A 23,868-nucleotide genomic window follows, 5' to 3' on the forward strand; every position below is an offset into this window, starting at 1 on the left:
TGAAGTACTAGTTTTAAACTGTCCTTAGTTATCCCTATTGAATATAAATTTAAGCAACATATATAAGTCTTTTAGAGTTTGGTAAATTCTTGACAAAGTTTAAACATGAAATAACTAATTATACAAAGTAAAGAACTTGTTTCATAGAATTTACAATGCGAAATTCAATGAATAGAAATATAAAATATTGGTATGGTACAAATACAATGCGTTTTGTCCAAGTTATACTTCTTGAGCAGGAACAGAATCTTTGATTTGTTGATCTATTGGAATTGGACTTTCAGAGATTAGAGGTTGCTTGATTTCTTTGTAATTTTTGGAACAAGTAACCCCTTTCTTTTCCGGATAAAGTACATAGTGCTGAAGCATTAGAATTGAATCGTAAACTATAGTCACCTAAAATGATTTAAGAAGAAAAAAAAAAGAAAACAAATTAGAATTCATTGATTAATTACTTACATACACATAACTTGTATTAGATAAATTAGCCTTTAACAAAATACTTTGACAAATTGGTTTTTGATCTTTTATAATATTAGGCATATTAGTTTTTGATAAAATAAATGGACAAATTAGTCTCTTATCTTTTCAAATTTTAGACAATTTAATTCCTTAACTATACTACTTTTGAGGAAAAAATTAAAATTAATTTGTCACTTTTTTTGAAAAATATTAGGAACTAATTTGTTCTTTAATCTTATTAGAAATTAGTTTTATTAAAACTTTAAAGTGCGTTTGATTTGCGTTTTCACTTTCTGTTTTCTAGATTTTGTAAAAGAAAAAGTGAAAATAGGAGGTGAAAGATTTTATTATTTTCACTATTTTTACTTTTTCGTTTACAAAATCTAAAAAAATATAAAATACTAAAAATAAAAATAGAAAATAAAATCGCAAACCAAATGAACCTTAATTTGTTTGATTGTTAGAGATTAATTTGGGGTTGCACTCTAAAAGATATTATATACTTAGTATATAATCAAATATACTATAATCAATGAATAGGAATACAAGTGAAAATAGAAGTACATGAGAATATCCTTTATTAATGGAGCGTGCTTTAATTTAAACTAGTTCTCCCATACAAAAAGACTTGAAGAATGAATTCTTATTGCATGGATTAATTGGAAAATAAGGAAATTAATCATCTTTAAAGAAAAATATTGAAAATGAGAGTAAATTACATACCAAGGATATCAATACTTTTCCCATGTTTCCATAGAAGTTCACCCATGAACCTAGAGCGAGGTACATTATTGAGTTAGAACTTATAACTCACAACACACATTATTTATTTTATAATTTGATATTGTATAATGAAGTATGTACTAATTCACTAAAATTTATTATTAACCTTGATCTATATTAATAAAATAATAAAAAATAACAAACCTAACCTTGATCTATAGACTGCACAGCCATTTGTGAATAATTAAAGACTCCTCCGGAAAAATCAAGAAGAACACCACCAATGCTGAATCCATCTGTGCTCTTTCTCAAGAAGTTCATGAATGCCTATGTTCCATAATACAGTATCATTATGACTTAATTAACATTAAAAAAAAAAAAGAATAATGTGAATCAAGTAATAAATGCATGCATGCAGGGTAAGGCTTGCATTCTGACCTGGGGAAAGTATTTGATTATTGTCATGCATACTTGAATTGAGCTGCATTTTATTGATTTTTCCACAGTATTATCAGAGGAAAATTTAATCATAATACATTACATATTAGTTAACTACAATAAATAAATTAATGAGTTCAACTCAGGAGGGAATTCTTTTTGGTCAATATTATCGAATTTTTTTTAAAAATAATTTTTTATTTTAAATTTTAAATTCTAAACCCTAAATTTTAATCCTAAATTTCAATAAAGGGTTAAAAAATAGTTTTACAATAAAAAAAATTGACTAATTCAATTAAAAATTGATTCTCTATACTTATTCTAAATGAATATATAACACTAGTTATAAGCTTATAATAAAATGAAGAGAAAAGGACAAATCAATCACTGACGATTTAAAAATACATTTAAGTCTCTAATCTCTTCAAAATCTGGACACATCGATCCTTGAGTCTAATTTGTCTAATTTTAAAAACTCTTTCACATGTGCATCCGTATCAACTAGGTCAGTACAACAGGAGTCACATTTGATTTTTCCGTTGGGTTAGACAGACTCAAGTGAACATGAGAAATTAATATGTCCAGATTTTGAAATGATCAGGGGCTTAAATATAAAATCAAATCCTCGAGAATTTAAATGTCTACGGATCAAAAGGTCAATGACCTATTTGTCTTTTTCTCTAATATGAAAAGAAAGGAATAGAAATGCATGTCTTAGAAAACAAAATACTCTATCATTTATTGATTTAATATCCTGGTCCTGGAGAGATGTCACATTTGCAAATGAGTGATCTACTAGGGATGAATCAAATAGGTTTCGATATCATATCAGAATCGAGATTAAATAAGTCTAATTTAAATCTCAAAAACTAATTAAAGGGATCAGAGATATTTCGCACTTATAAATTAAAAATACAGGACTTGTAATGCCATTAATTAATGCATCTACTTCCCAAATATTTGTTGTTCAAATAATGGCCCTAAAAAAATGAAACAGGTTCATGATCCTCAAAAGATTGGTTGAGAAACTGAGTCACCAAAGAAAATCATCAAACTTACTTGAAGATGGAGATTAGCCAAAGCCATGAGTGGGAAGGTAATGCAATGAAAAAACAAATTGAATAAATGATGCACACAATAGCCACTATTGAAATGGCATATTTGGTGAATTTCTGATTTCCACGCTGCAAAAAGTTACAAATAAAAGGAACCATTTTTTAAACTATTTTAAATCTCAACAATAAACCAAATTAAACTTTAGGTTTCATTATTACGTTAGTCTATATAGTTTTATCAAATTGTAATTAGATCCCTATATTTTTTTCTTTTTAATTGGATCTCTACATTGTTTTTAATTTTGTAATTAAATAATTTTTGTGTCAAAAGTGTTAAATTAACCGAACATTTCTCCTAAAAAACAGAGGGTCAAAGATATAATTAGGTTCTTAATCGTGGATATTTTCAAATTTTGAAAAAATATTTAGTTAATTTTAACATTTTTTACACTAAAAAAAACTTAATTACAGAATTAAAAACAATGTAGAGACTAGTTGAAAGAAAAAAATTATAGAGACCTAAACACAAAATTGATAAAACTATAAAAAATAATAGAATAATAGAGTAATTAAATCTAAACTTTATTAACAACACAGTAAAATAAAAGATATATTATTTAGGAGAAGTTTGATAATACTTACTTCATAGATTGCAAGTTGGAACAATACAACTAAATTCATTACAACAGAGTGAGTTGAGAAAGCAACATCATTAGCCGCTACAGGGATCATCTACAAAAATAAAGAGATCATATCATATTCAAATGATTTAGGAGACTAATAATTAAGAAGCTTGGTTCATTTTCATGTTCATAAGATCAATACAAAAGTAGTGACTTGTCCACTTATGATGGGAAAACTCCTATAATAATTAAAAAATGTTGTATGTATTTTTTTTTGTATTAAAGTGATTGATAAGAAATAAAAAAAGAAAAAAAATTTGTTTCTTAATATCATAAAAGAAAGATGTACATTTAGTAGTATACCAAAGAGTGATGCAAATATAATGTCTAGATACAGAATTGTACGAGAATTTGTTTTTACACAATTAATTACTTTTTCTAAAATACATACATATGTAATGTCTAGATACATTGATTTCATAACCAAAGAAAATGAATGTGATTTATATTTTGATATTGAGAGTGAATTTTTTTGTAATTAAATTAATTATCTTAAAAAATAATGTTATTCGTTAATTTCTATAATTAAGATATCTAAAAATTTATAAAAATTAAGGAAAAAACCTTATAACAACGATTTAATTGTCTCCCAATATAATTTGATACAATAAAATAAAAGCATTTAATTTTAATATACTGACAGTATAAAAAATGAGACCATTCCGCGATTAATATGAAAGATAATTATTTTTTTGATATATAGATACATAATTAAATGGAATATGTATCAAAATTAAATTCAAATAAAAATACAAAAGAGTTATTAAATCTTATATATATCTCAGTATTTTCTAACTACAGAATCAGAGGCACAAGTATGAGTGTACAACTTTACTATGATAAAATTTTGGACTATATTACGTGTACACCAAAATCAGTTATTAAAATTAGCTATCAGTATAAAATATATATTGGAATACAAATATATATTAAAAATAAATTAAATTACACATGTATATATACACAAATATATTAGCAGTTGATTTTAGTGACTAATTTTAATGTACGAATAGTATTTTTTTAAAACTCCTAAACAAACTAAAACAGTACATTAAAAAAAATGAAGAAGAAGAAGACACAAACCTGTTGGTAGCCATACTTATCAAAATATTGTTTCTGAATAACAGGACTAAAGAAGAGGGAGGCGTTGTATATGAGATACGACCAGTGCTTTATCGTGTTTAGAATCTCGTAATCAAAGTTCAACCCCACCACACTGATGAGTTCAACACAACACTTGATAGTTAAAAGCAAAACCAAGAAGAAGAAAAAACAGAACAAGAAGTAAGAGTATGAGAAGACCTTTTTCTGCGGAAGTTTAAGATGACTTGTGGGTAACAAGATATGCCCCATGAAATGAAAGTCAACCAACCAAACACTTGGTAAGTTACTTCCAGTGGAACTGAATTCCATGAAGCCATTCTTTCTTTCAGGGGAGGAACTTCTGCTTTGCCAATGTTACAAGCAAGTTGGAACTCTCCATACTTTTGTGGCAAAGTTTTGTGGGACCCTATTCATCAATATTCCACTCTTTGGATCTCACGTCCTAAATTAATTAGAATTTATTTTATTTAATATTTATTAATTATTAGAAAACACAAGTTTAAATTGTTATTAATTAATTTATTTTGGTTACTAAATATTTTCGCACAAATATATATTAAGAATTATACTCTAATTAAGAATGATAAATATTATACTCTAATTAAGAATTATTAGATTCAAGTCCTATAAATAATTTTTTATTGAGCCAATTTTAATATTTTATAGTCTATTATTTATATTATTCACAAAAATTTATCAAAGATAAGAAGATTCAAACCTGTGATTTTTTGTGTGAGTATAAAAAGATTATATTATTTGAGATATAACTCATTAGTGTAATTTACATAGTTTAATAACGATAAAAAATTATATAAATATCGAAATTGATTTGATATGTCATTATAATATTATATATATATATATATATATATATATATATATATATATATATATATATGTCTTAATTTTTTAAAATTTAATAAGTTTGATTATCAAAATAATATAAATGCTTTGGTTGAAAGTGGGGTATTTGAGTGGTTCAAATATATATTTGCATTATTAGTAGGAAGTAGTAGCTTGTAAAATTTTCCTTCTGAGACTAGATTTTCCTCTTTGTGATGTCTGCATGCACCTGGTACAAAATTTGTGCTTAATTCAGTTTTGATTGTGAGGGCTATGCAGCCAAAAAGGAAATATCACTTTCCGTTTTCTTTATGTGTTTGTCTGTTTGATAAGTAATATTGATTGAATTTTAGAAAGCCTAATAATAGGGTCCTTATTCTGGACAGATTCATTTCTTGTCATCAAATGCTATACAGGGCAGATTCATTTTGATCTAAATTTAATAGTCTAAAATTTACTATTTACGATTTATGATTTTGAAATTATGTTTTAACCTTTCGGATTTAGTGTTTAAGATTTAGGATTTTAAAATTATGATTTAGGTCTTAAGATTTAATATTTTGAATTTATAGTTTAAAATTTAAAATTTAGTGATTTAATCTATAATTTCAAAATTAGTAGGGATAGTTCATAATTTAGAGTTTTAAAGTTAAGGTTTACCATTTAGAATTTAATATTTAAAAATTTATAATTTAAGATTTAGAGCTTATTGATTTAGTGTATAATGTTTAAAGTTTAGGTTTATAATTAGAATTAAAATTAATGTAAAATATTATAAAAAATTAATACTTTTGTGTTAAGATGAATAATAATTATATAATATTATTTTTTCATGCAAAACATTTTATTTGACGAGTCTTTTTTCAGCCTAAAATAAAATTCAACATGTATGGTAATTTATTAGCATATGTTACATTTTTATAATCTCTAATTCCCTTCTATCACTATACTATGATTAGAATTTAATTTAATTTAAAACATTCATAGCAAGAATTTGAAACCAGTAAAATTAAATATAACTTAAGTGACTAATAAATTATAATTTAAATGACATAATTTTTTTATATTTATTTAAAATTTGTGACTTTAAAATCAATAATTATAATTCAAATAGTATAATCTCTTATTAGTAATTGAAGTTTTTCTATCTTTAATTAAAAAAAAAACTGTGGCTTCGAATCTTATTCCAAAATAAATATGACGTAAGTGAAACCGTAATCTTTCGGCGACTCCTCACCACCACCATCATCCTCGTTCATGCTCTGCGCTGCCAGGCCGGAGGTTGCTCGCAGCTGACGTTCCTCGGTCGTCTCCCCGTCGTTTCACCGATCTCCTCACGTCTGTTCCAGTGTTCCTCTGTTCTTCTGGTTTCTCTTCTCTTGTTGCTTCTTTTGGCTTCTGCTTCTGCTACTGATTCTTCTTCTGGCTTAAGCTTCTGCTGGTTCAACTGCTTCTGCTGCTTCTTCTTCGTCTGGGCATCTGGGCTTCTGATTTTTCTTCTGTTTAAATTCTGGAAGTTTACTCTTCTGTCAAATATGAATAGCTAGGAACTAATAGTTTGTTAGAGATTAGTGTTATTTGCTTCTGTTTCGCTTGCAATTTAGGTTCACTTCTCCATCTTCATTAAACACAATGAAATAAGTTTCTTGCATGTCATTGGTTGCAGTTCTTGATTTATGTTTGTTCCTTTTTGGATCTTGGACATGCGTTTCAAATGCCTAAAAACTTGTAATATGTGACTGTGTAAAAGGATTTGCTGCATCTTTATAGGCTATTCCCTTGAAGCTGCTTGCTTTCCTTTGATGAACTGTTATAATAGATTTGGAGCTTAATCAGAATTTAGAATTGTGAATATTTGAAGAAAACCGTCAAGTCTTATTATTACATTTTTCTCTATGTCTGGACAATACAATCAACATAGACCCCTTTATTAAATCATTCACATTTAACATGTTACTCTTTTCTCTGAATTTATTTATTTATTTATTCTTGTGTTTGCATTGCTCTATGCATTTATGTAATTATGTATGCATATGCAAAGGTTCCTGATTATTTATTTTTTGTCATCATCCTTTTAGTAAATTAGTTGGAGGGAGGAGGACTCACCATATGGAACTCTTTACCCAACAGAAGGTTCAAAGATACGAAGAATTCGTTGAACCGGATCTTCAACGCGCTATCGATGAGTGGTATTTGTCTTATATTTGTTGATTTTGTTTGTTTTCTGGTTCAAATAGATGTGTATGTATACCTTATTGAATAATAATGTTGGTTTTCTGCAATTAGTGTAAGCTCTAGTAGGATATATATGATGCCATTGGATTTATTATGAGTTTGAAATCAAAAGAGTTACATAGTTTCATTCTTGTTGACATGGCATTGTTTAGTTATTGTGCTACTATATGATTTAGGATTAAGTTTGTAATTTCCTTGAAATGGATTTATGGATGCAGTTTACATGTGCATCCATAAGTACAAGTGTTTCTTGTCTGTTGCATGTGTTTCCACAGTTTTTCTTTACCTATTTCCTTTGTTCTCCTTTTTTGCAGGACAAGGTCTTTGAACAACAGAAAATTTTGTATCCTTTTTCAGTTTTATGTATTCTGGTGACAGATCAATTAGGACCGCCACCATATATTTTTATCATCCATGTCTTGTAAAATCCATGGTTACATCAAAGCCCCCTATCAAGTGGATCATGCCAATAAGCTGATTTAGGGATTAGGTTGCAATTTGCATCCCAAGACTGCCTCTTTAAACTAACTTGTTCATTATTATTACATACTACATAATTTTAGGAATTTCAAAAGAGAAAAAGAATATTTATGTATCTAATTATTTATATATATCCGTGTGAAACTTGTTATATTACATACCATCTATGAATTCAATGTTGCACTCTACAAAGTTCCTTGTGTTATAAAGGGATTCACTTGAAATTTTGTTCTCAGTGCTGATTTGCGAAGAAACATTGAAAACCTAGAGAAGAATAGTGTTACCAGTCTAAGAACTCTGGTCAATCTTGCATCCGAGGTGTACTTGCAAGCAGAAGTGTAAGTCGTGATCATATCATATTTTCACTTTATTTCGCTGCTGTTTTTCTTTTCTCAGAGTTGGTGACCAATTGCATTTTTCGATTCTTTAAATTACATATTTTCTTTATTTCTTTTGACTTTGTTCTTGGCATACATCTGTTTTATCATCAATCCTTATTTTGAAGCATATGCTATATGTTATAAAGATATATGTATCTACATTTGATTCATTACTCATCACCATATTCTCATCAAAGATATATGCTACATGGTTCAACTTTCATATCTGTTTTATCTATCTTTCGTGAACCCACAACCTTGCAAACTAAGAGCATTTCTAAGTTGGTTTTATTTTAATTTCATTTTGGATTCCACAAAATGTCACATTAGCATTTGTCCGACTTGAGACTAAATATGAGAATATTTCACTCTAATGTTTGGTTTTAATTAATCTAAAACTTTATATGAAGTGGCAAAATTAATTGTTTCTCCAGCAAAGTGAAACCGTCTCTCTAAAATGAGACCGGTTTCATTTCATCAATTATCTTCAATGAAAAGTGAAATTTCGAACCATTTCACTTCATGTACACGTCAGATTTGAAACTCTAAAAGGCACTGCATTGGAGTTGCTCTAAGAGACCTCTCCCCACATAGTCCACTCCTTTATCTTTTCACTTTTGCACCAATAAATATAGATCTTCATGTTCTCTCTTTAATCTGGTGAAATTCCCATTTTTAATCTATGTTAAATGTTGATGAAACTTTGCAGGCCCAATACGCAACATATTTTTGTGGATGTAGGGTTGGAATTCCATGTTGAATTTACTTGGTCTGAAGCTTTGAACTACATACAGAAAAGGGAAGAAACAATAGCTAAGTAAGATATTTTCACTTAACATATTTTGTATAGCTAAAACATCAAGATCAATCTGCCTTATTATGCCTTTCCGGATTTGCTTTTGAAATTTTTAAGCAACAATATATGCCTTACTTAAATGGAGTGGTTTAAAGGACAATGGATTGGAACAAAATCTTTAGTAAAATTGTAGCCCAAGATCCTCATATTTTCTGTGCTGAACATCGTCTGCATCAATGACCACTAGAACTACTTGATTTTCCTTAGACATTGACATTAGTACTATGGCTTGGAGGTGTTGTAGATGATCATACTCAAGATTTAAGTGCAGTTCTTATTTCAAGTATGCTGAGGGAATTTACTTATGACAAGTTTTGTGTGCCTTTTCTTTCTATCTTGCATGATTTTTGTACGTGGTTAGACTGAAAGGTCGCAGCTGATAATTGATCAGTGTATAGAATTACTCTGGCTTGTAAGTTGGAATACTTGGTCACTTACCAAGTCCTCATTAAAAGAGTGATTAAAAAGGACATGGCTTATTTATTTCAGGCAAATAGATGAGTACAATCAGTCAATCGCATCAATTAAAGCGCAGATCAAGCTGGTATGTTTTGTTGAAGGTTTTCCTGTTTATTATTATTATTATTATTATTATTATTATTATTATTGGAGTTATGAGAACTTTTTCTTCCACTATTTCCACGTAGGTTCTCGAAGGGATTCGAGAATTACTACAACTTCCAGCTGAGAAATCATTACCTGAGCGGAATTTTTGATGCTTACTGAGTATAATTCCAGATCATTCATCTTTAGTCTCTTGAACAATTGTAACTTCCGGATCATTCATGTTTAGTCTCTTGCGAACAATTGTAAAGGAACAATGCAAGGCAATGATGTGATCATGTGAAACAGGACAAAGATTTTATTTACCCCAAATATTGTCATTCTAATTGCATATATTATAATGATTAAACACGAAACCAAAACATTGATTAAGAACCCAAAGGGGCAAGTCTGTTCATCTGTGATTCTCTTTAGTTGAAATGCTGATCTTAGTATCTCCCAACATTCTGCAGAATGATGCCGAAGTTCTTATACTTGTAAAATACATTTAGATAAAGGAACTTCGTTTAGTGGTGTGAATGGCCTACCTAAAGAGAGACAAAAGTATACCTTTCTAACCATACGAAACATTTTTTGACCCTCCAAAATGTGGGATCAAGAAAGGTCAAATTCAGGAAGTCTTTCTTGCTATTCTCTTTTACCTTAAATCAGAAGCCAAATGCCCAGCTGAAGGTGCATGGCCACGTAAGGACGCCTTTAGATCCATGTAGGATTGTGTTAATCTTGCCATAGCTCATGTAAACCTTTGTCGCATCCTAAGATACAACACAATGGTATCTTTTGATTCATGTAATCCACTCCATCTAATGAGAAGAGGCTTTAAGTAAATATATGTTTTTGGAAGTTTTATAGTATGTCAGTTAGTTAGTATGAATCACCCTAGATTTTAGGCTCGATTTAAGGGAAGTTTTTGAATTCAAGTAAACATTTTTAAACAATGTGTGAAGTATGAACAATATGAATTAATAAAGTTAAAAGAGTAAATTAATCTTAAATTTAATTAATAGTATTAAATTATGGTATAATATATTTTTATTTGATTGGTAGTTGTTCATATTGTTCAAGATGATCATTGTTTATCTAGTATTCTCCTTCTGAATTTTATCCACCATTATGAAATGTGTATCATGGTATATGTGATTTTCATTGTTAGATTCAGCATCTCCTTCATTCTTCTTAAAAATATCATATTTTATTTCCATATTAATTTTTTTTTTGCCTAAATTGAAATGTTGCATTAGCTATTAGTCACATAAGTTTAGTGTTTTTTTAGCGAATTAGATGAGCAAAGTTTTTTTTTTTTTGTGACTAAACAGAAAAGATAAAAAAAAAATAGAGACAAAACCAAATTATTGGCTAGGTTCATATCTAAATCTATTAAATGTTAAAGCTCACTCCATGGTTGACTCCAATTCGAGTGAATGTCCGCGCCAGAAGCAGCTGATTTAGCCATACAATCTGCAACACTATTTGCATTTCTCTAAATTAAAAGAATAGAGACTCTCCAATTCCAATTCATAACCTCTTGTATATGCTTTGCCAAATCCCATTCCGGAATATCCTTACCAAGCATTTTTTAGTTTTCCAAGAAAAGAGCTTTTAAACAGTCTGTTTCACAAATAAGCTCACGAAATCCACTATCCTAAACAAGAAGTAAACCTCTCCAAATTGCATATAATTCAGCAAAAAGAACACTGCACACTTCGACTTTCCCAGTGCAACCTTTCAACCAACATCCATCAGAATTGCGAATGATACAACCAAAACCAGCATAGGTGGAACCCAATGCAAACAAAGCGAAGGAGGAGACAAAGATTGATGCATAGCAAAAATAGTGTGGAACTCCTTTACTGAACTACGAATCAAACTCACCACTTTACTAGCACTCCAAGAGTCATCTATATTAAATAAGTCATGATTCCTACTTCTCCAAATCCACCAAATAGTGGAAAAGAAAAGAAAAACGTCTCCACTCCTTTCACCTCTGTAGAGCCAATCATGTAAATCCGAATTATTTGAATACAGGCCTAAAAGATTCCAGACCTCCTTGGCACTAGGATACTCCCGAAGACAATGAAGAATGAATTTAGAACCATTCTGACACCGATGACAGGTGCTAGATAAAGATAAGCCACGACCCAAACGAAACTCTGCCGTACGAATAACATTATGAAGACTGAGTCAAATCAAGATCTTGTACTTCTAAAAAATATGCAGTCGTCATAGTCACAATCAATTATCATGCTCATTCTAGTCAAACTTTCTTTTGGCTAGCCAACTGTACCCACTCCTAGTTGAGTAGAATCTAGAAGATGCCACATCCCACAATCAATTCGAACTCTCTCGAGCATTTAAATCCGGATTATAAGCATTTAAATCCGGATTATAAGCATTCAAACGCTGTTTGACATCTTCTTAAATGTTAGAGAATAGAGAGTATTTTTATATAAATAAATTTAGTATTTATATATCACTAAACATATTTGGTATTTATATATCCTTAAACAGATTTGATTTTTATATAAATAAAAGTATTATTAGTTTTTCATATGAATGAAAGGTTCTTGATTCGACACTCATTCCTAATGTATTTTTTGTTTTAATAGTGGATTGAATTGACAATCTTATTTGACTGAATTGAATCAGATTAAGTACTTATGAATAGAGTTGTTTGTTTATGCCGTCCCTGATTCTGATTAAACTCATATCTTACCTTATCCCGTTTATTGCTAGTGGAACAATTAATAGTTTAAGACCATTATATGATTACCTAATTCTTCAAGGAGGCCAAAGGGCAATTTTTCTTTCTAAACTCTCATATGTATATGTGCAATTATATTTTTAAAAATTCTGTTAGCAGAAAGAAAGTGCATTTTTTAAGTGATGGTGCTTATGGGATCCACGTCCTTTAGTAAATCTATCATAATAATATGAATTCAAATACGGAAAAGCTCTGCATACAAGCCATTAGGGCTTGTATGCTTTACAAGTTTATTAAATAATAAATTTAAAATACTCGCTCCTCTAGCTACGTTGATCACACGCGCTATATAATATGCCGCGTATATCTAACTTCCAAATTTAAAATATTTGTTTCCTTCTTCGTTTTCGTTATTTTGAGATTTGGTTGTTCTTCTTCTCGCGCGTTTTCGCTCATTCTTCTCCATCGATCTTTTCCTCTTCTTTTCTCACTGGTATGTTCTTCGTTTACGTTCTGTTTTTCTCTCTCTGCAACTCGAGCTTCGTTTTCTCTGTTGATTTGTTGTTTTCTGAAATCAAAGTTCGAACTCGTTTTGAAGATAATGGATCCTTCAAGCTCAGATTCTGCGCTGAATCCAGGCGATGTGGATTATGAATTTGAATCTAACGAAGTTCCTGAGGTTTGATTTACAGTAATTTGTATAGCATTGTGTAGTTTAAAAATTGCTGAACATTGTTTAATTATCTGGAATTTATAGCAGACGCTCGGGTGTAGATCAATCTCTTCTTTGGGTATATTTTAGCTATTAGTGTGGGTGTATATACACTTTACTGGTTTTTTGTTATTTTTAATTGAGTTGTTGTTGTTCAGTTGTATTATATGTATTATATCAGACATGATTGTGTGTTTTTAGTTTTTGAGATGGTGTATTCTGCAGTCTGTGTATTCACAGTTTATGGCTTTAATGGTCATTCTGTAGTTGAGTTGTTTCGGTTCGGGTGTATCATATAAGACATGATTGGGTGTATTTTGTATCATATCTATGGGTGTATTCACAGTTCTGACACGGTTTATTGTGCAGCCTCTCTCTGTTGTTGATGACGAGCTTGTTCCGAAGGTCGGAATGACCTTTAGGACCCTTGAAGATGCCGGAAAATTTTACAGGAACTACGCCAAGGCTGCAGGTTTCTCTACAAGAGTTCGGTGCACAAATAGGAAGGGAAACGAGATTAAGAATCAACTGATTACATGTAGCAGAGAGGGAAAATGGAAATCTAAAATATCTCCAACCGAGAAGACCAATCCAACAGCCGGTTTAAACTGTCCTGCAAGAATTTATATACACACATTGAAGGATGTCGGTGCTTGGATCATTTCAAAGGTTGTGCTGGATCATTCACACCCCTGCTGTCCAAGCAAAGCAGAGATGCTCAAACAGCACAGGGAACTAAGCATGTCCATTCGTCGTACGATAGAGAATAACGACGAGGCCGGTATCAGACCAAGCAAAACCTACCAATCATTTGTTGCGGCTGCCGGGGGTCACCGCGAGTTAAATTTCATCGAAAAGGACGTGAGGAATTACATTACCAGGGAAGTGCGGAATGTTTCCGAACAAGAAGATGCAAAGGAATTCGGGAAATATTTGTTAAGGATGAAAGAGAAGAATCCGAATTTCTTTTTCGAGCTCCAACTCGAGGAGGATCAATCGATTAAGCTGGCCTTTTGGGCCGACGCAAGAAGCAGAGCGGCCTGTGAGTATTTCGGAGACGTCATTTCATTCGACACCACCTACAATACAAACAGGTAACAAACTGTCCCTTTTTATGATGCTAAATTAATTTATTTTTACTAATCCGCAGCAGAGGTGTATATTGGCCGTGTCATTGGGTGTATTATAAGCATTTGTTGGGGTGTACCTAATGATTTTGCATTCTGGACCATGGCACTTCGTTTCAGGTATAATTTGGTCTGTGGTTCTTTTGTCGGGGTGAATCACCACGGCCAGTCAACACTTCTCGGATGCTCTTTGATGAAGAACGAAGAAATTGAATCATTCAAATGGTTATTTCAATGCTGGCTTCGTTGCATGGGAGGAAACGCTCCGAAAGGGTTTCTCACCGATCAGTGCGCATCAATGAAAAGGGCTTTAGAGGCCTGTATGCCAACAACAGTTCACCGCTGGTGTATTTGGCACATCATGAAGAAGATTCCAAGCAAATTAAACGGGTACAAGGCACACGCCGATGTCGAACAACAAATGAGCCATGTTGTTTGGAACTCTCACAGCAAAGACTCATTCGATAGGAATTGGAACGATTTTCTGGTGAATTTTGGTCTTGCGGACAACAAGTGGCTCTCAGGTAATGTGTTTTTAAATTCTGCAGCAGAGGTGTAAATTGTACTGTCTCTCGGGTGTATTTTACAGTGTGTGTTTGGGTGTATTATGCAGATCTGTACGAAGACCGTCACATATGGGTTCCTATCTATCTGGACCACCACTTCTGGGCAGGGATGAGAAGCACACAAAGGAGCGAGAGCATGCATTCATTTTTTAACAAGTACATCACCCGTAACAGCTCGCTCATTCAGTTCGTCAAACAGTACGATAATTGCCTCGGAAGCAGGGAGCAAGCAGAGAGAGAATCAGATGCTGCAGATTTTCATACGGTCATACCATGTGCAACCAAATCCCCCATCGAAACTCAGTTTCAAGATGCGTACACCCAAGCAAAGTTTAGGGAAGTCCAAGCCCAATTCAGAGGAAAGGCGAATTGCATCACCAGATTAAAGAATTCTGCTCTAGGCTATTCAGTATACGAAGTTGGAGAACAAGTTTCCAGCTCAATATTGGACAAGTTCGCGGTTACCTACGACTCAGTTGCAGCCGAGGTAAAATGCCAATGTTTATTATTCGAGTCGAGAGGGATACTGTGCCGTCACGCACTAAGCGTGTTAAGCTTCGAACAAGTAAGCCAAGTGTCCCCTAGGTACATACTGGAACGATGGAGCAAGAAGGTAAAGAGGCAACACACACACATCAAGAGCAGCCACGACGAGCCACTAATTGAGCCAAGAAGCAAGAGGTTCGACCAACTTGTTTTCCGTTCGCAAAATATTTGCGAATTTGCCTCCGAATCAGAGGAGCTGACTGCAATTCTGCACCGTGCGTACAACAACGTCATGGCTGAGATGGAAGCAGTAAAAGCCAAAAGGAAGGGGACATCTTCTTTATCCCACGAAGACGCCAACTTGGAATCCGTTAACGAGCTTCAAAGCCCGCCAAGGATTCGAACAAGAGGACGTCCAAAAAACAGGCTAGGTTCAAAGCTGGAGAAACAGATTGCAAATGCCACAAAGAAGAAGAAGACAAAAGTTTTAAGCGAGGTAAATGTGATGTTCTTTAAATCTGTGGCGATTGAGTTTATTTTTCTAGTTAATTGTTTAGCTAATGCGTGAGTGTTATATTCAGATAAACCTGTTTGATGCTGCATCAGCGGCGCATTCAAGTAGCAGCCAATACCAGGGACAAGTTATAAATTATCAGTTCAGGGTACCAGCAGCAGGGGATAACTCTTTGGGTGTATAGTTATAGGGAGTATGGGTGTAAAATCCCTGTTACCTTTGGGTGTATTTTTGTTAATAGACAATTTACATATAGACACATATATAGATACATATAGAACAAAAGCTGTAAAAATTCACAGGTTATGGGCGTATTTTTCAGTTGATGTTTTTTTTTTTCATATTTTAGTAGTTGTAATTCATTCATTTTGAATACTGCACAGACAATTGGGTGTATATTATTACTCAACCTCGGGTGTATTATTAGACTAGCGTTGGGTGTAACAATTTATAATATGCGTATGCCTTGATTTTTTGCTTTATGTTTTACCACCTGTAATACAGTTTTTAAATACATCACAGACAGTTTATTAGCACAGATAGTTTAACTATGGGAAAAAATATACATTGAATAAATTGAATGGCAAACATTTACATCATTTGTTCAATTTACAAACTACCCAGTTTCTATATCCTCAGAATTAATCTGACAGAACGGACTCAATAATACAGAGGATGGCTTCGACAGCCTTATAGCACTACTCTCTCTAATTGCCTGATCTCTCTGTCTATTCAACTCACTAAATAGTATCCGGGAAGCATATTCCACTCTGTAGTGGTCCACCTCCTCCTACAATAAAAAAGTATGTTATGTTTAAACAGAAATATTAATTCAGTAAAGTAATACAGAGTTATATACTTCTAAAGACAGTTACCTGTGTCCAGTTATCCCATTCATACTTCCCCTTTTTAATGTTTTCTGGCTCTATTAACTCAAGCCACTTCATTACGTAAATAGCGCAGTCATAGCTGAAAACGAAGAAAATAAATTACAAATCTCATTTAGGAAAGTTTAAGGTTCAGAGTCACAAATCTATACCTTGTTTTTTGGCCTGAAATTTTAACATATGGGGCTTTAATTTCCTTCTCCTTTTCGCCTTTCTCGAGAGGTTTCCCGCCGGCATATGCTATCAATCTCGAAAATACATATCCCTTAAATACCAAAACAAGTCAGTAATACACCCGAGTCAATTGACAAGACACACCCAACTTAATATGGAATATACACCCAATTGAATATGGAATATACACCCAATTGAATATAGAATATACACCCAACTCAACTTTCAAAACAGACGTATCTATTAAAGTAAAGAAGACAGAGGGAACTTACAGTGAATTTATTAATGTCCTTTCTCTCATGGCTTGGAGCTTTTTTGTGCAGCGGGTCAAGTATTTGACATTTCCGCGTTCTTGTATTTATCAGCCATAACCACCAATGTCCCGAGTGGCAAACAGGAGCAAAAATCTGAAAGATTGCCACATTTCAACAGTCTGTTATTTTACTTGGCATATAAGTAAATAAGCGTACTAACAAATTTACGAAACAAAAACTTACATATGGATGCGAACTTAATTTTTTCCTATCTATGAAGGGAATGAAATTGGGGTAGGCTTCCACCCTGAATTCTCTGTTCGTTTTCGGAGATATGAATTCCCCCTTTGGGTGATCAGAAAGTGCCATGCTCTGCAAGAATTGCAATACAAGAAATGAAAACATGAACATAAACAACTTACACCCAATCTAAGCTAAAAAAATACACCCAAACCAATGCATAAAATACACCCAAAGTTCGTAGAAGTAACACTTACCACAATATCTGGGGGGAGACAGTATATTTGTGCATGAAACCTCTTTTCCTTTTTCTGGTTTAGGATGAGGCAGATGGCAGATACAACCTAGAAATCAATTTTAAATTAATAACCATTGCAGTTGACTTTGGTGTAAAAACATTAATGTTAGTCTAAAATTACCTGACATTCTATATCACTGTTTGCCTGGAGGGATGCAAGGTGCGTTCTCATCAAAATGTACTCTCCTTGGCCAGTCACAGTGCATATCTCCTCAAACTCGTTAGTATCGCCCTTTGCATCCTCCTTCAGTCTCGTCCCCCAGATGTAGCACTTTTCTTTCATATCATCCGGAATTTGATTTGTTCCCCCCGGTGTTTCAAACTTAGCAGAACTTTCTCCCCCAGTCTCCCTCCGAATTTGCGGACTTTCGTCTTTTCCCTTTGCTAACTTTTGGACCAAACTGTCCAATTGTTCCAGTATAGTTGCAGTTTCTGGAGATTTTTCCCTTTCTGTCTCCTGCGTCGACCCCCTCCTGGCTTGAATCTGTCAATCCGAGGCTGAATGATGGCATCGGCAGATCTGTTTTAGGAACATAGCTTGCTGTCCGTGCCATCATCAACAGGGCAGCAGCGTCCTCGGCGTCTGGATGACTGCATCAGTATGTATAAGAATGAGAGTAAGAATAAGAATATACGGATGACAAGCAAGGATTGATTCTAGTCTAATTAACTTACATTTTTGTTGGAGCTGGGGGAAGCTTGGGTGTTGTTTCTTGATGTTGTTTGGGGGTTTCAAGAGTGCTGCACAGTTGCACAAAATCGATCAGGAAGAGTATACACCCAAACTCTTAGCAAATATACACCCAAACATTAAGCAAATATACACCCAATACTATTTTCTTACGTTTCTCTAGCCCCTTCAATCTGTAGCATAGGGGTTGGTTCGGAATCTGCGTCAGTGGTTGTTTGCTGGGATGGCGGCACAAAAAATTGGATCGGGACTCTAAACAAGAATAAAAATGAAAGGTTAACAACATATTTGAAAATATTAAGGTTATAAGGTTGAAATATTCTTGCATATCTCACATTGCAAGCGCTTCCGACGGCGTTTGTTCCCTAACAACCATCATATTCGAATCGTCCGGAGTCAACCTAAAATACATGCAAAGAAGGTCAACAAATACACCCGAACAATTCAAAAAGAAGACGGGCTTTGTTTTTTGAGAACTTACATAGTTGCAGTTTTTGCTTTTTTTTGCTGCCTTTTTTTTCTTGAATAAAATAATAAAGGGCTTTTTTTTCTAAAAAAAATATATACAGAATTAGAAGTAGAAGTTATTAGAAGAAGAAAAGTAACGGTTATTTGAAAGAGAAATTACATGCTCTGAGACGGCAGGGTTACACTACTCTGTTCTGTGCGTCTTTGAGAGGAAGTATCATCACTTCCCAAGTTGACAGCCGGTAGTCTAAACAGATTTCATGTTATTCAAAACAAATATACATCCAACTTAGTGAACAAGATACACCCAACTTGATGCACAGAATACACCCATATTGTTTCACAGAATACATAACAAGATTTTATTAAATAATAAAGCTTCTTACGTTTCAGAGGACACATAGCGATCTTCTGTCGATCCCAGGTCAGGCTGGTTGTCCCTGCGAAACAAGATACAATTATTAGCAAACAAAAGACACCAAAATCTCAAATACACAGCACAGCAAGACATACCCCTCTGCAGCAGATTTACGAACGTTTTCCCCTAGCCATTCATTGAGTTCGTCACTCGATATTTCATATGTCTCACTACATTCATAAAATAAGACGTTAACAAAAATAATTATGATGATAGACCATAGTATAGCTTACGAGGTACTGTACCCGTCAAAGTATTGATCTTCTTCAGGAGGTGAATCCTCCACAACTACTTTTTTCTTTTTTTGTGGTGTTCTGGGTGGAAAAAAAAAACAGTACCAATCAGAAATAAAAAATTAATTTTATTACAGAATTTTATCCAAAGAAGTGCTTACTCTTTTGGAGTTGTTTTTGTTTCTTTCTTTTTCTTCTCCTTCTCCGCAGGCAATGATTCTTCGCTCCTATAAGTCAATAACAGACGCTTCAGTTAATACACGAAATCTTTATAACGAAGCCAAAAGAAAGGAGTAATAATTTCAGGACATTACTCGTCACTTGGTTCAGATTCAGATTCTGAATCAGAATCCGACTCCTCTTCCCTCTGCTTTCTTTTTCTTGAGTCCATTCTGCAGGCAAACAATCATCATTTAGAACATACTAAAAATACACCCAATTGAATTCATGAGACACACCCAACTGAGTATACAATATACACCCAACCCAGCAAAAGAAACACACCCTGCTTAATAAGCTACATACACCCAACGTGGACAAGCAAAATACACCCAAACCCTATAAAGAAATTACACCCAAGTATGGTACTTACTTTTTCCCCTTTTTGCCGGGGTGTTTAATTCCCGAATCCTCCGAGTCTTCTTGAGCCTCAGACTCAGAGGTAGAAGTGTCACTCTCGGTAGTTTCTGTCTCCGAAGACGATGTTGAGCTCGCCTTCCTTTTTTTTTGTTTTTTTTATTTCCTGTTCTTTTTGTTTTTTTTTCTTTTTTTCTCATTTTTTCTTTTGTCTCTGCCAAATTCAGAATCCCCTGAAACATGAGATATTTTAGTTAGCACCATTAGGGTAAATAAAGTACACTAACTTATTATGATTACTCACCAAAGTTTCCTCTCTCTCTTCATTCATTCTTTTCACCAACTGCTCCTTAGTCCAGTTGGCAATCCATGGCTTTGGTGGTCTTTCACCCCTGTTGTTGCGTTTGTTTTTTGAAAGGTGAAAGTAGATTATCATCAGGGCGAAGAGGCAGCCATTGATTGCCTTCTTCTTCTTCTCCTGGTAGTCTGTTATGCCCCTGATCATGAAGGTCAAGACATGCCCCCCCCAGTTTCTCTCCTCTATGCCCTCCATCTCAAAAATCGGGACCAGGTGCACCGGCAATATTTTGTTTATCGTCGTTGGCAAAAGGAACGCCATCTGTATGTAGAGGATGAATATCCTCTTGAACATCAGGCGTTCCTCTTCGTTGCCAACGCCGATTTCCATCATTTCATCGGTAAGACTTTTGAGGGTCTTACCCTGGAATCTTTTATAAATTATTTTGTCAGATTCAGAAAGTTTCTTGTAGTCAACTTTCTCAGGAAAGAGATCTCCTACAAAAAGGAAAACAACAAAGCAACCAAGTCAGTTCAGATACACCCAAGCATCAGGTTAATATACACCCAAGCAACAACTTAATATACATCTATAATTTTGAGCTAATTACCTGTTGCATTGATGCCAAGCGCATCACCTATTTTTTTCGGGGTTATATGGAAAGAACCATATCCTGTCCTCAGTTTGTTCTCCCCAAGTTTGAAGTTTTTTGCCAACTCTCTCAAGAGTTGGTGATCCACCCTCAGTGGTGGGATGTGCATCAACCCACCGAATCCAAGATCCCTCACAATCGCCTTCTTCTCCTCAGTCATGTTTCTGAACTTATCATTCAGGAGATGTGTGGCACATTTGAGGTCTTTGGTTTGGTTTCTTGCTGCCATTTTCTCTGAAACTAAAAATACACCCAAAGACATCAGTAATATACACCCATATATATATGACTCAGATACACCCATTGATAACAACTAAGATACACCCATTGATAACAGTAAGATACACCCATATATATGAGTCAAGACAGCCAGATATTCGCAAGATACACCCATTCATAACAGTGAGATACACCCAAAGATCTCAAACAAGATACACCCATTGATTACAGTGACATACACCCATAGATATTATTCAGATACATCCATATAGATATCAGACAGATATCACTCAGCCATGCTTCAATATAAAGCCACATTACAAGGTTAAGCAGTTTACACCCCCGAATATACGGAATAAACCCCCAAAAATCAACAAAAATAGCAGGAGAACTTAGAACGACGTAGAACTAAGAAGAACGACGTATAACTCAGAAGAACGACGTATAACAAAGAAGCAACAGTAACAGTAAACCCTATCAGAACGACGTAGAAGAAAAGTAAAATATACAGTATTTTAATACACTTACGTTGAGTATTCTTGGTTTGTTTTTTCTTCAGATTCTTCTTCACAGAGAGGTTGATGGTGTTTTGATGCAGTTTTCGTACTACGATTTCTATATTTTGAAAGTTGATCTTCGCTCGAAAATGAGAAGGTTTCGTTGATTTGAAAGTGCCTTGAGAAATGGAAGAAGTGGAAGAAGTGGAAGAGTCTCCCATACGTAACCGTTCGAATGCTGAGCGCGTGATTTGGACGCGGCATCTTATCTCTCTTTCGTGCGCGTGTTTCGTGTTTGGGCTGGGCCAACTTAGTTGCTTGTATGCTTGTATGTGTAGCAGGCCCGATTCAAATAATATGTATTATTTATTATTAATACAAAAGTTTATAAAAAATACTTTATATAATAAAATAATAGGTTGTTGGATTTATTATTGCAGGATATTTATGGGAAAATTGAAAATGAATAACTGAAAAACATTTGTGTTTATCAGCGGATAAAAGTTAGATGAAAATGATATTATGTTAACTAATCGAATGGTATTATGTTACTAAACATAACGGTTAGATACTCAAAGTTCATGCTATTCATTTTTGAAAAGCATTCAATCTATTCTTAATATATAAAAGTAGGTACATAGGTTTACTCACATTACTTCTAAGTTATTTCTCTTCTTCTACTTACGCCATGTCAGCACTATCGTTTACTTGGCAAAATTTTATAATCCACCACTCAAATCTTGCCAAATCAATTTTTATTTTCAAATAAAAAAAAACACAAAAAACAAACCTACAACTTAACTTTTTCCAAAAAGCTCTGAAAACCAAAAAGCTTATTACCTTTCTCATACTTTTTGAAATCCTCTTCCTCTTGGCACCTCTTCCGTACCAAGATCCTATTTCCTCCATCCACTTCCGATCCCATGAGCCATTGTTTTTTCATCGAAACAAATTGTCCATCGCAATATCCATCCCCGACGGAGTCGCATTGCATAAATTACAGAAACCAGAGCAAACTCCATTCCTCCTGGTTGCGATTTCCTGCCGGAGCTCGATTCTGGGTCTCAGACCAACGTCACTATTCGACGCCGCCAACGTAGAAAATTCGTGCCAAATATTTTCCTAAAGATTTTCAACTTTGCCGTTTACTCTTCTCATTCTGTTGTTCAATATCATTTTCAATAGCCCTATTTATTTGTTATAAATAATATGCAAGTAGCACAGGTTTATGTATTCCTCTTTTTTAAACGGTTCTGTCTAACAGTCACAACCAAAATTAATGTGCTTCCATAATTTACATTTATGTGTTCCTCTTTTTTTTATCATTCTTTGACCATGTCTTATTCTCTTTGTTGTAGAAGGATTTGCAGTAGTAATGACAGATGGGAATAGTTAATTCCCAAAATTGCTAGATTAAAGAGGCGAAGAACAATCCTTTCAAAGAAAGGAATAGTCTTATTTTCTTTGTTGTAGAAGGATTTGCAGTGGTAATGACAGATGGGAATAGTTAATACCCAAAATTGTTAGATTAAAGAGGCGGAGAGCAACTTGGTTTGTTTAACATAATTTTTATTGCACCTTTTTTATTTTATTGTAAATTGATTCATAAGGTGATTTTGATGTCTATTTTGAAAATGTAAAAACACAATTATTTAAAACACTTAGATCTATCCAATTTAGACAAGTAAGGATGAGGAGAAAGCAATATCTTCGATCAAAGAGGAGTGCCAATTTAGCTTCCACTTCAGGTTAGTACAAAAAGAGTCTTATAACATATTTTGTTCTGTTGAGCAATCCTGTCAAAAAAAAAGGAAGACCAGACGATATGTGCCTCCAACATATAATGATGCAGCTTGGTTTGTTTAACATAATTTTTATTGCACCTTCCTTATTTTATTGTAAATTGATTCATAAGGTGATTTTGATGCCTATTTTGAAAATGTAGAAACACAAGATGTATCCAATTTAGACAAGCAAGGATGAGGATATAAAGCAATATCTTCGGTCAAAGAGGAGTGCCAATTTACCTTCCAC

General features: G+C 33.4%; 3 protein-coding genes and 2 long non-coding RNA genes across 7 annotated transcripts; 2 read left to right on the forward strand and 3 right to left on the reverse strand.

Moving 5' to 3' along the window:
- Positions 1 to 8: 8 nt before the first annotated feature.
- On the reverse strand, positions 9 to 4,898 carry LOC130955201 (cystinosin homolog). The gene is made up of 8 exons (XM_057882022.1): positions 4,664 to 4,898; positions 4,445 to 4,577; positions 3,321 to 3,410; positions 2,683 to 2,807; positions 1,624 to 1,666; positions 1,395 to 1,512; positions 1,186 to 1,235; positions 9 to 396 (listed from the first exon to the last, which is right to left on the reverse strand). Exons 1-8 carry the CDS (start codon positions 4,780 to 4,782, stop codon positions 223 to 225), a joined length of 852 nt encoding a protein of 283 aa, XP_057738005.1. The 5' UTR covers positions 4,783 to 4,898; the 3' UTR covers positions 9 to 222.
- A 1,588-nt stretch (positions 4,899 to 6,486) lies between these two features.
- Positions 6,487 to 10,263, forward strand: LOC130954083 (uncharacterized). 3 transcript variants are annotated; one of them, XR_009076175.1, is made up of 6 exons: positions 6,487 to 7,497; positions 7,858 to 8,361; positions 9,113 to 9,220; positions 9,621 to 9,671; positions 9,749 to 9,803; positions 9,907 to 10,263. XR_009076175.1 is itself a non-coding variant. In XM_057880817.1 (6 exons), exons 1-6 carry the CDS (start codon positions 7,418 to 7,420, stop codon positions 9,973 to 9,975), a joined length of 444 nt encoding a protein of 147 aa, XP_057736800.1. In that variant the 5' UTR covers positions 6,487 to 7,417; the 3' UTR covers positions 9,976 to 10,242. The 3 variants fall into 3 exon arrangements, 1 of the variants encoding a protein (XP_057736800.1); XM_057880817.1 differs by lacking the exon at positions 9,621 to 9,671 and having other exon boundaries at positions 6,487 to 7,494; positions 7,854 to 7,886; positions 8,260 to 8,361; positions 9,907 to 10,242; XR_009076176.1 differs by lacking the exons at positions 9,621 to 9,671; positions 9,907 to 10,263 and having other exon boundaries at positions 9,749 to 9,781.
- A 3,641-nt stretch (positions 10,264 to 13,904) lies between these two features.
- Positions 13,905 to 16,113, forward strand: LOC130957748 (protein FAR-RED IMPAIRED RESPONSE 1-like). The gene is made up of 4 exons (XM_057884594.1): positions 13,905 to 14,330; positions 14,484 to 14,887; positions 14,977 to 15,542; positions 15,997 to 16,113. Exons 1-4 carry the CDS (start codon positions 13,951 to 13,953, stop codon positions 16,111 to 16,113), a joined length of 1,467 nt encoding a protein of 488 aa, XP_057740577.1. The 5' UTR covers positions 13,905 to 13,950.
- A 2,452-nt stretch (positions 16,114 to 18,565) lies between these two features.
- Positions 18,566 to 19,259, reverse strand: LOC130954307 (uncharacterized). Its single transcript, XR_009076248.1, has 3 exons — positions 19,102 to 19,259; positions 18,809 to 18,874; positions 18,566 to 18,725 (listed from the first exon to the last, which is right to left on the reverse strand). It is a non-coding gene; the product is annotated as an uncharacterized LOC130954307 (long non-coding RNA).
- A 494-nt stretch (positions 19,260 to 19,753) lies between these two features.
- Positions 19,754 to 20,312, reverse strand: LOC130954831 (uncharacterized). The gene is made up of 3 exons (XR_009076429.1): positions 20,185 to 20,312; positions 19,907 to 19,984; positions 19,754 to 19,819 (listed from the first exon to the last, which is right to left on the reverse strand). It is a non-coding gene; the product is annotated as an uncharacterized LOC130954831 (long non-coding RNA).
- Positions 20,313 to 23,868: the final 3,556 nt, after the last annotated feature.

Source organism: Arachis stenosperma, chromosome 10 (genome assembly GCF_014773155.1).
Source record: "Arachis stenosperma cultivar V10309 chromosome 10, arast.V10309.gnm1.PFL2, whole genome shotgun sequence".
NCBI classification, from domain to species: Eukaryota; Viridiplantae; Streptophyta; class Magnoliopsida; order Fabales; family Fabaceae; genus Arachis; species Arachis stenosperma.

Coding starts and splice junctions, on each gene's coding strand:
- LOC130955201 (XM_057882022.1), bottom strand. CDS start 4,782: ATGGCTTCATGGAATTCAGTTCCACTGGAAGTAACTTACCAAGTGTTT. Junction 3,411..4,444: donor ATAAGTATGGCTACCAACAG/GTTTGTGTCTTC, acceptor TTATTTTTGTAG/ATGATCCCTGTAGCGGCTAA. Junction 1,667..2,682: donor TGGCTAATCTCCATCTTCAA/GTAAGTTTGATG, acceptor AATAAAATGCAG/CTCAATTCAAGTATGCATGA.
- LOC130954083 (XM_057880817.1), top strand. CDS start 7,418: ATGGAACTCTTTACCCAACAGAAGGTTCAAAGATACGAAGAATTCGTT. Junction 7,887..8,259: donor TTTGAACAACAGAAAATTTT/GTATCCTTTTTC, acceptor TTTTGTTCTCAG/TGCTGATTTGCGAAGAAACA. Junction 8,362..9,112: donor GTGTACTTGCAAGCAGAAGT/GTAAGTCGTGAT, acceptor GAAACTTTGCAG/GCCCAATACGCAACATATTT.
- LOC130957748 (XM_057884594.1), top strand. CDS start 13,951: ATGCTCAAACAGCACAGGGAACTAAGCATGTCCATTCGTCGTACGATA. Junction 14,888..14,976: donor GGACAACAAGTGGCTCTCAG/GTAATGTGTTTT, acceptor TGTATTATGCAG/ATCTGTACGAAGACCGTCAC. Junction 15,543..15,996: donor TGGAACGATGGAGCAAGAAG/GTAAAGAGGCAA, acceptor TGTTATATTCAG/ATAAACCTGTTTGATGCTGC.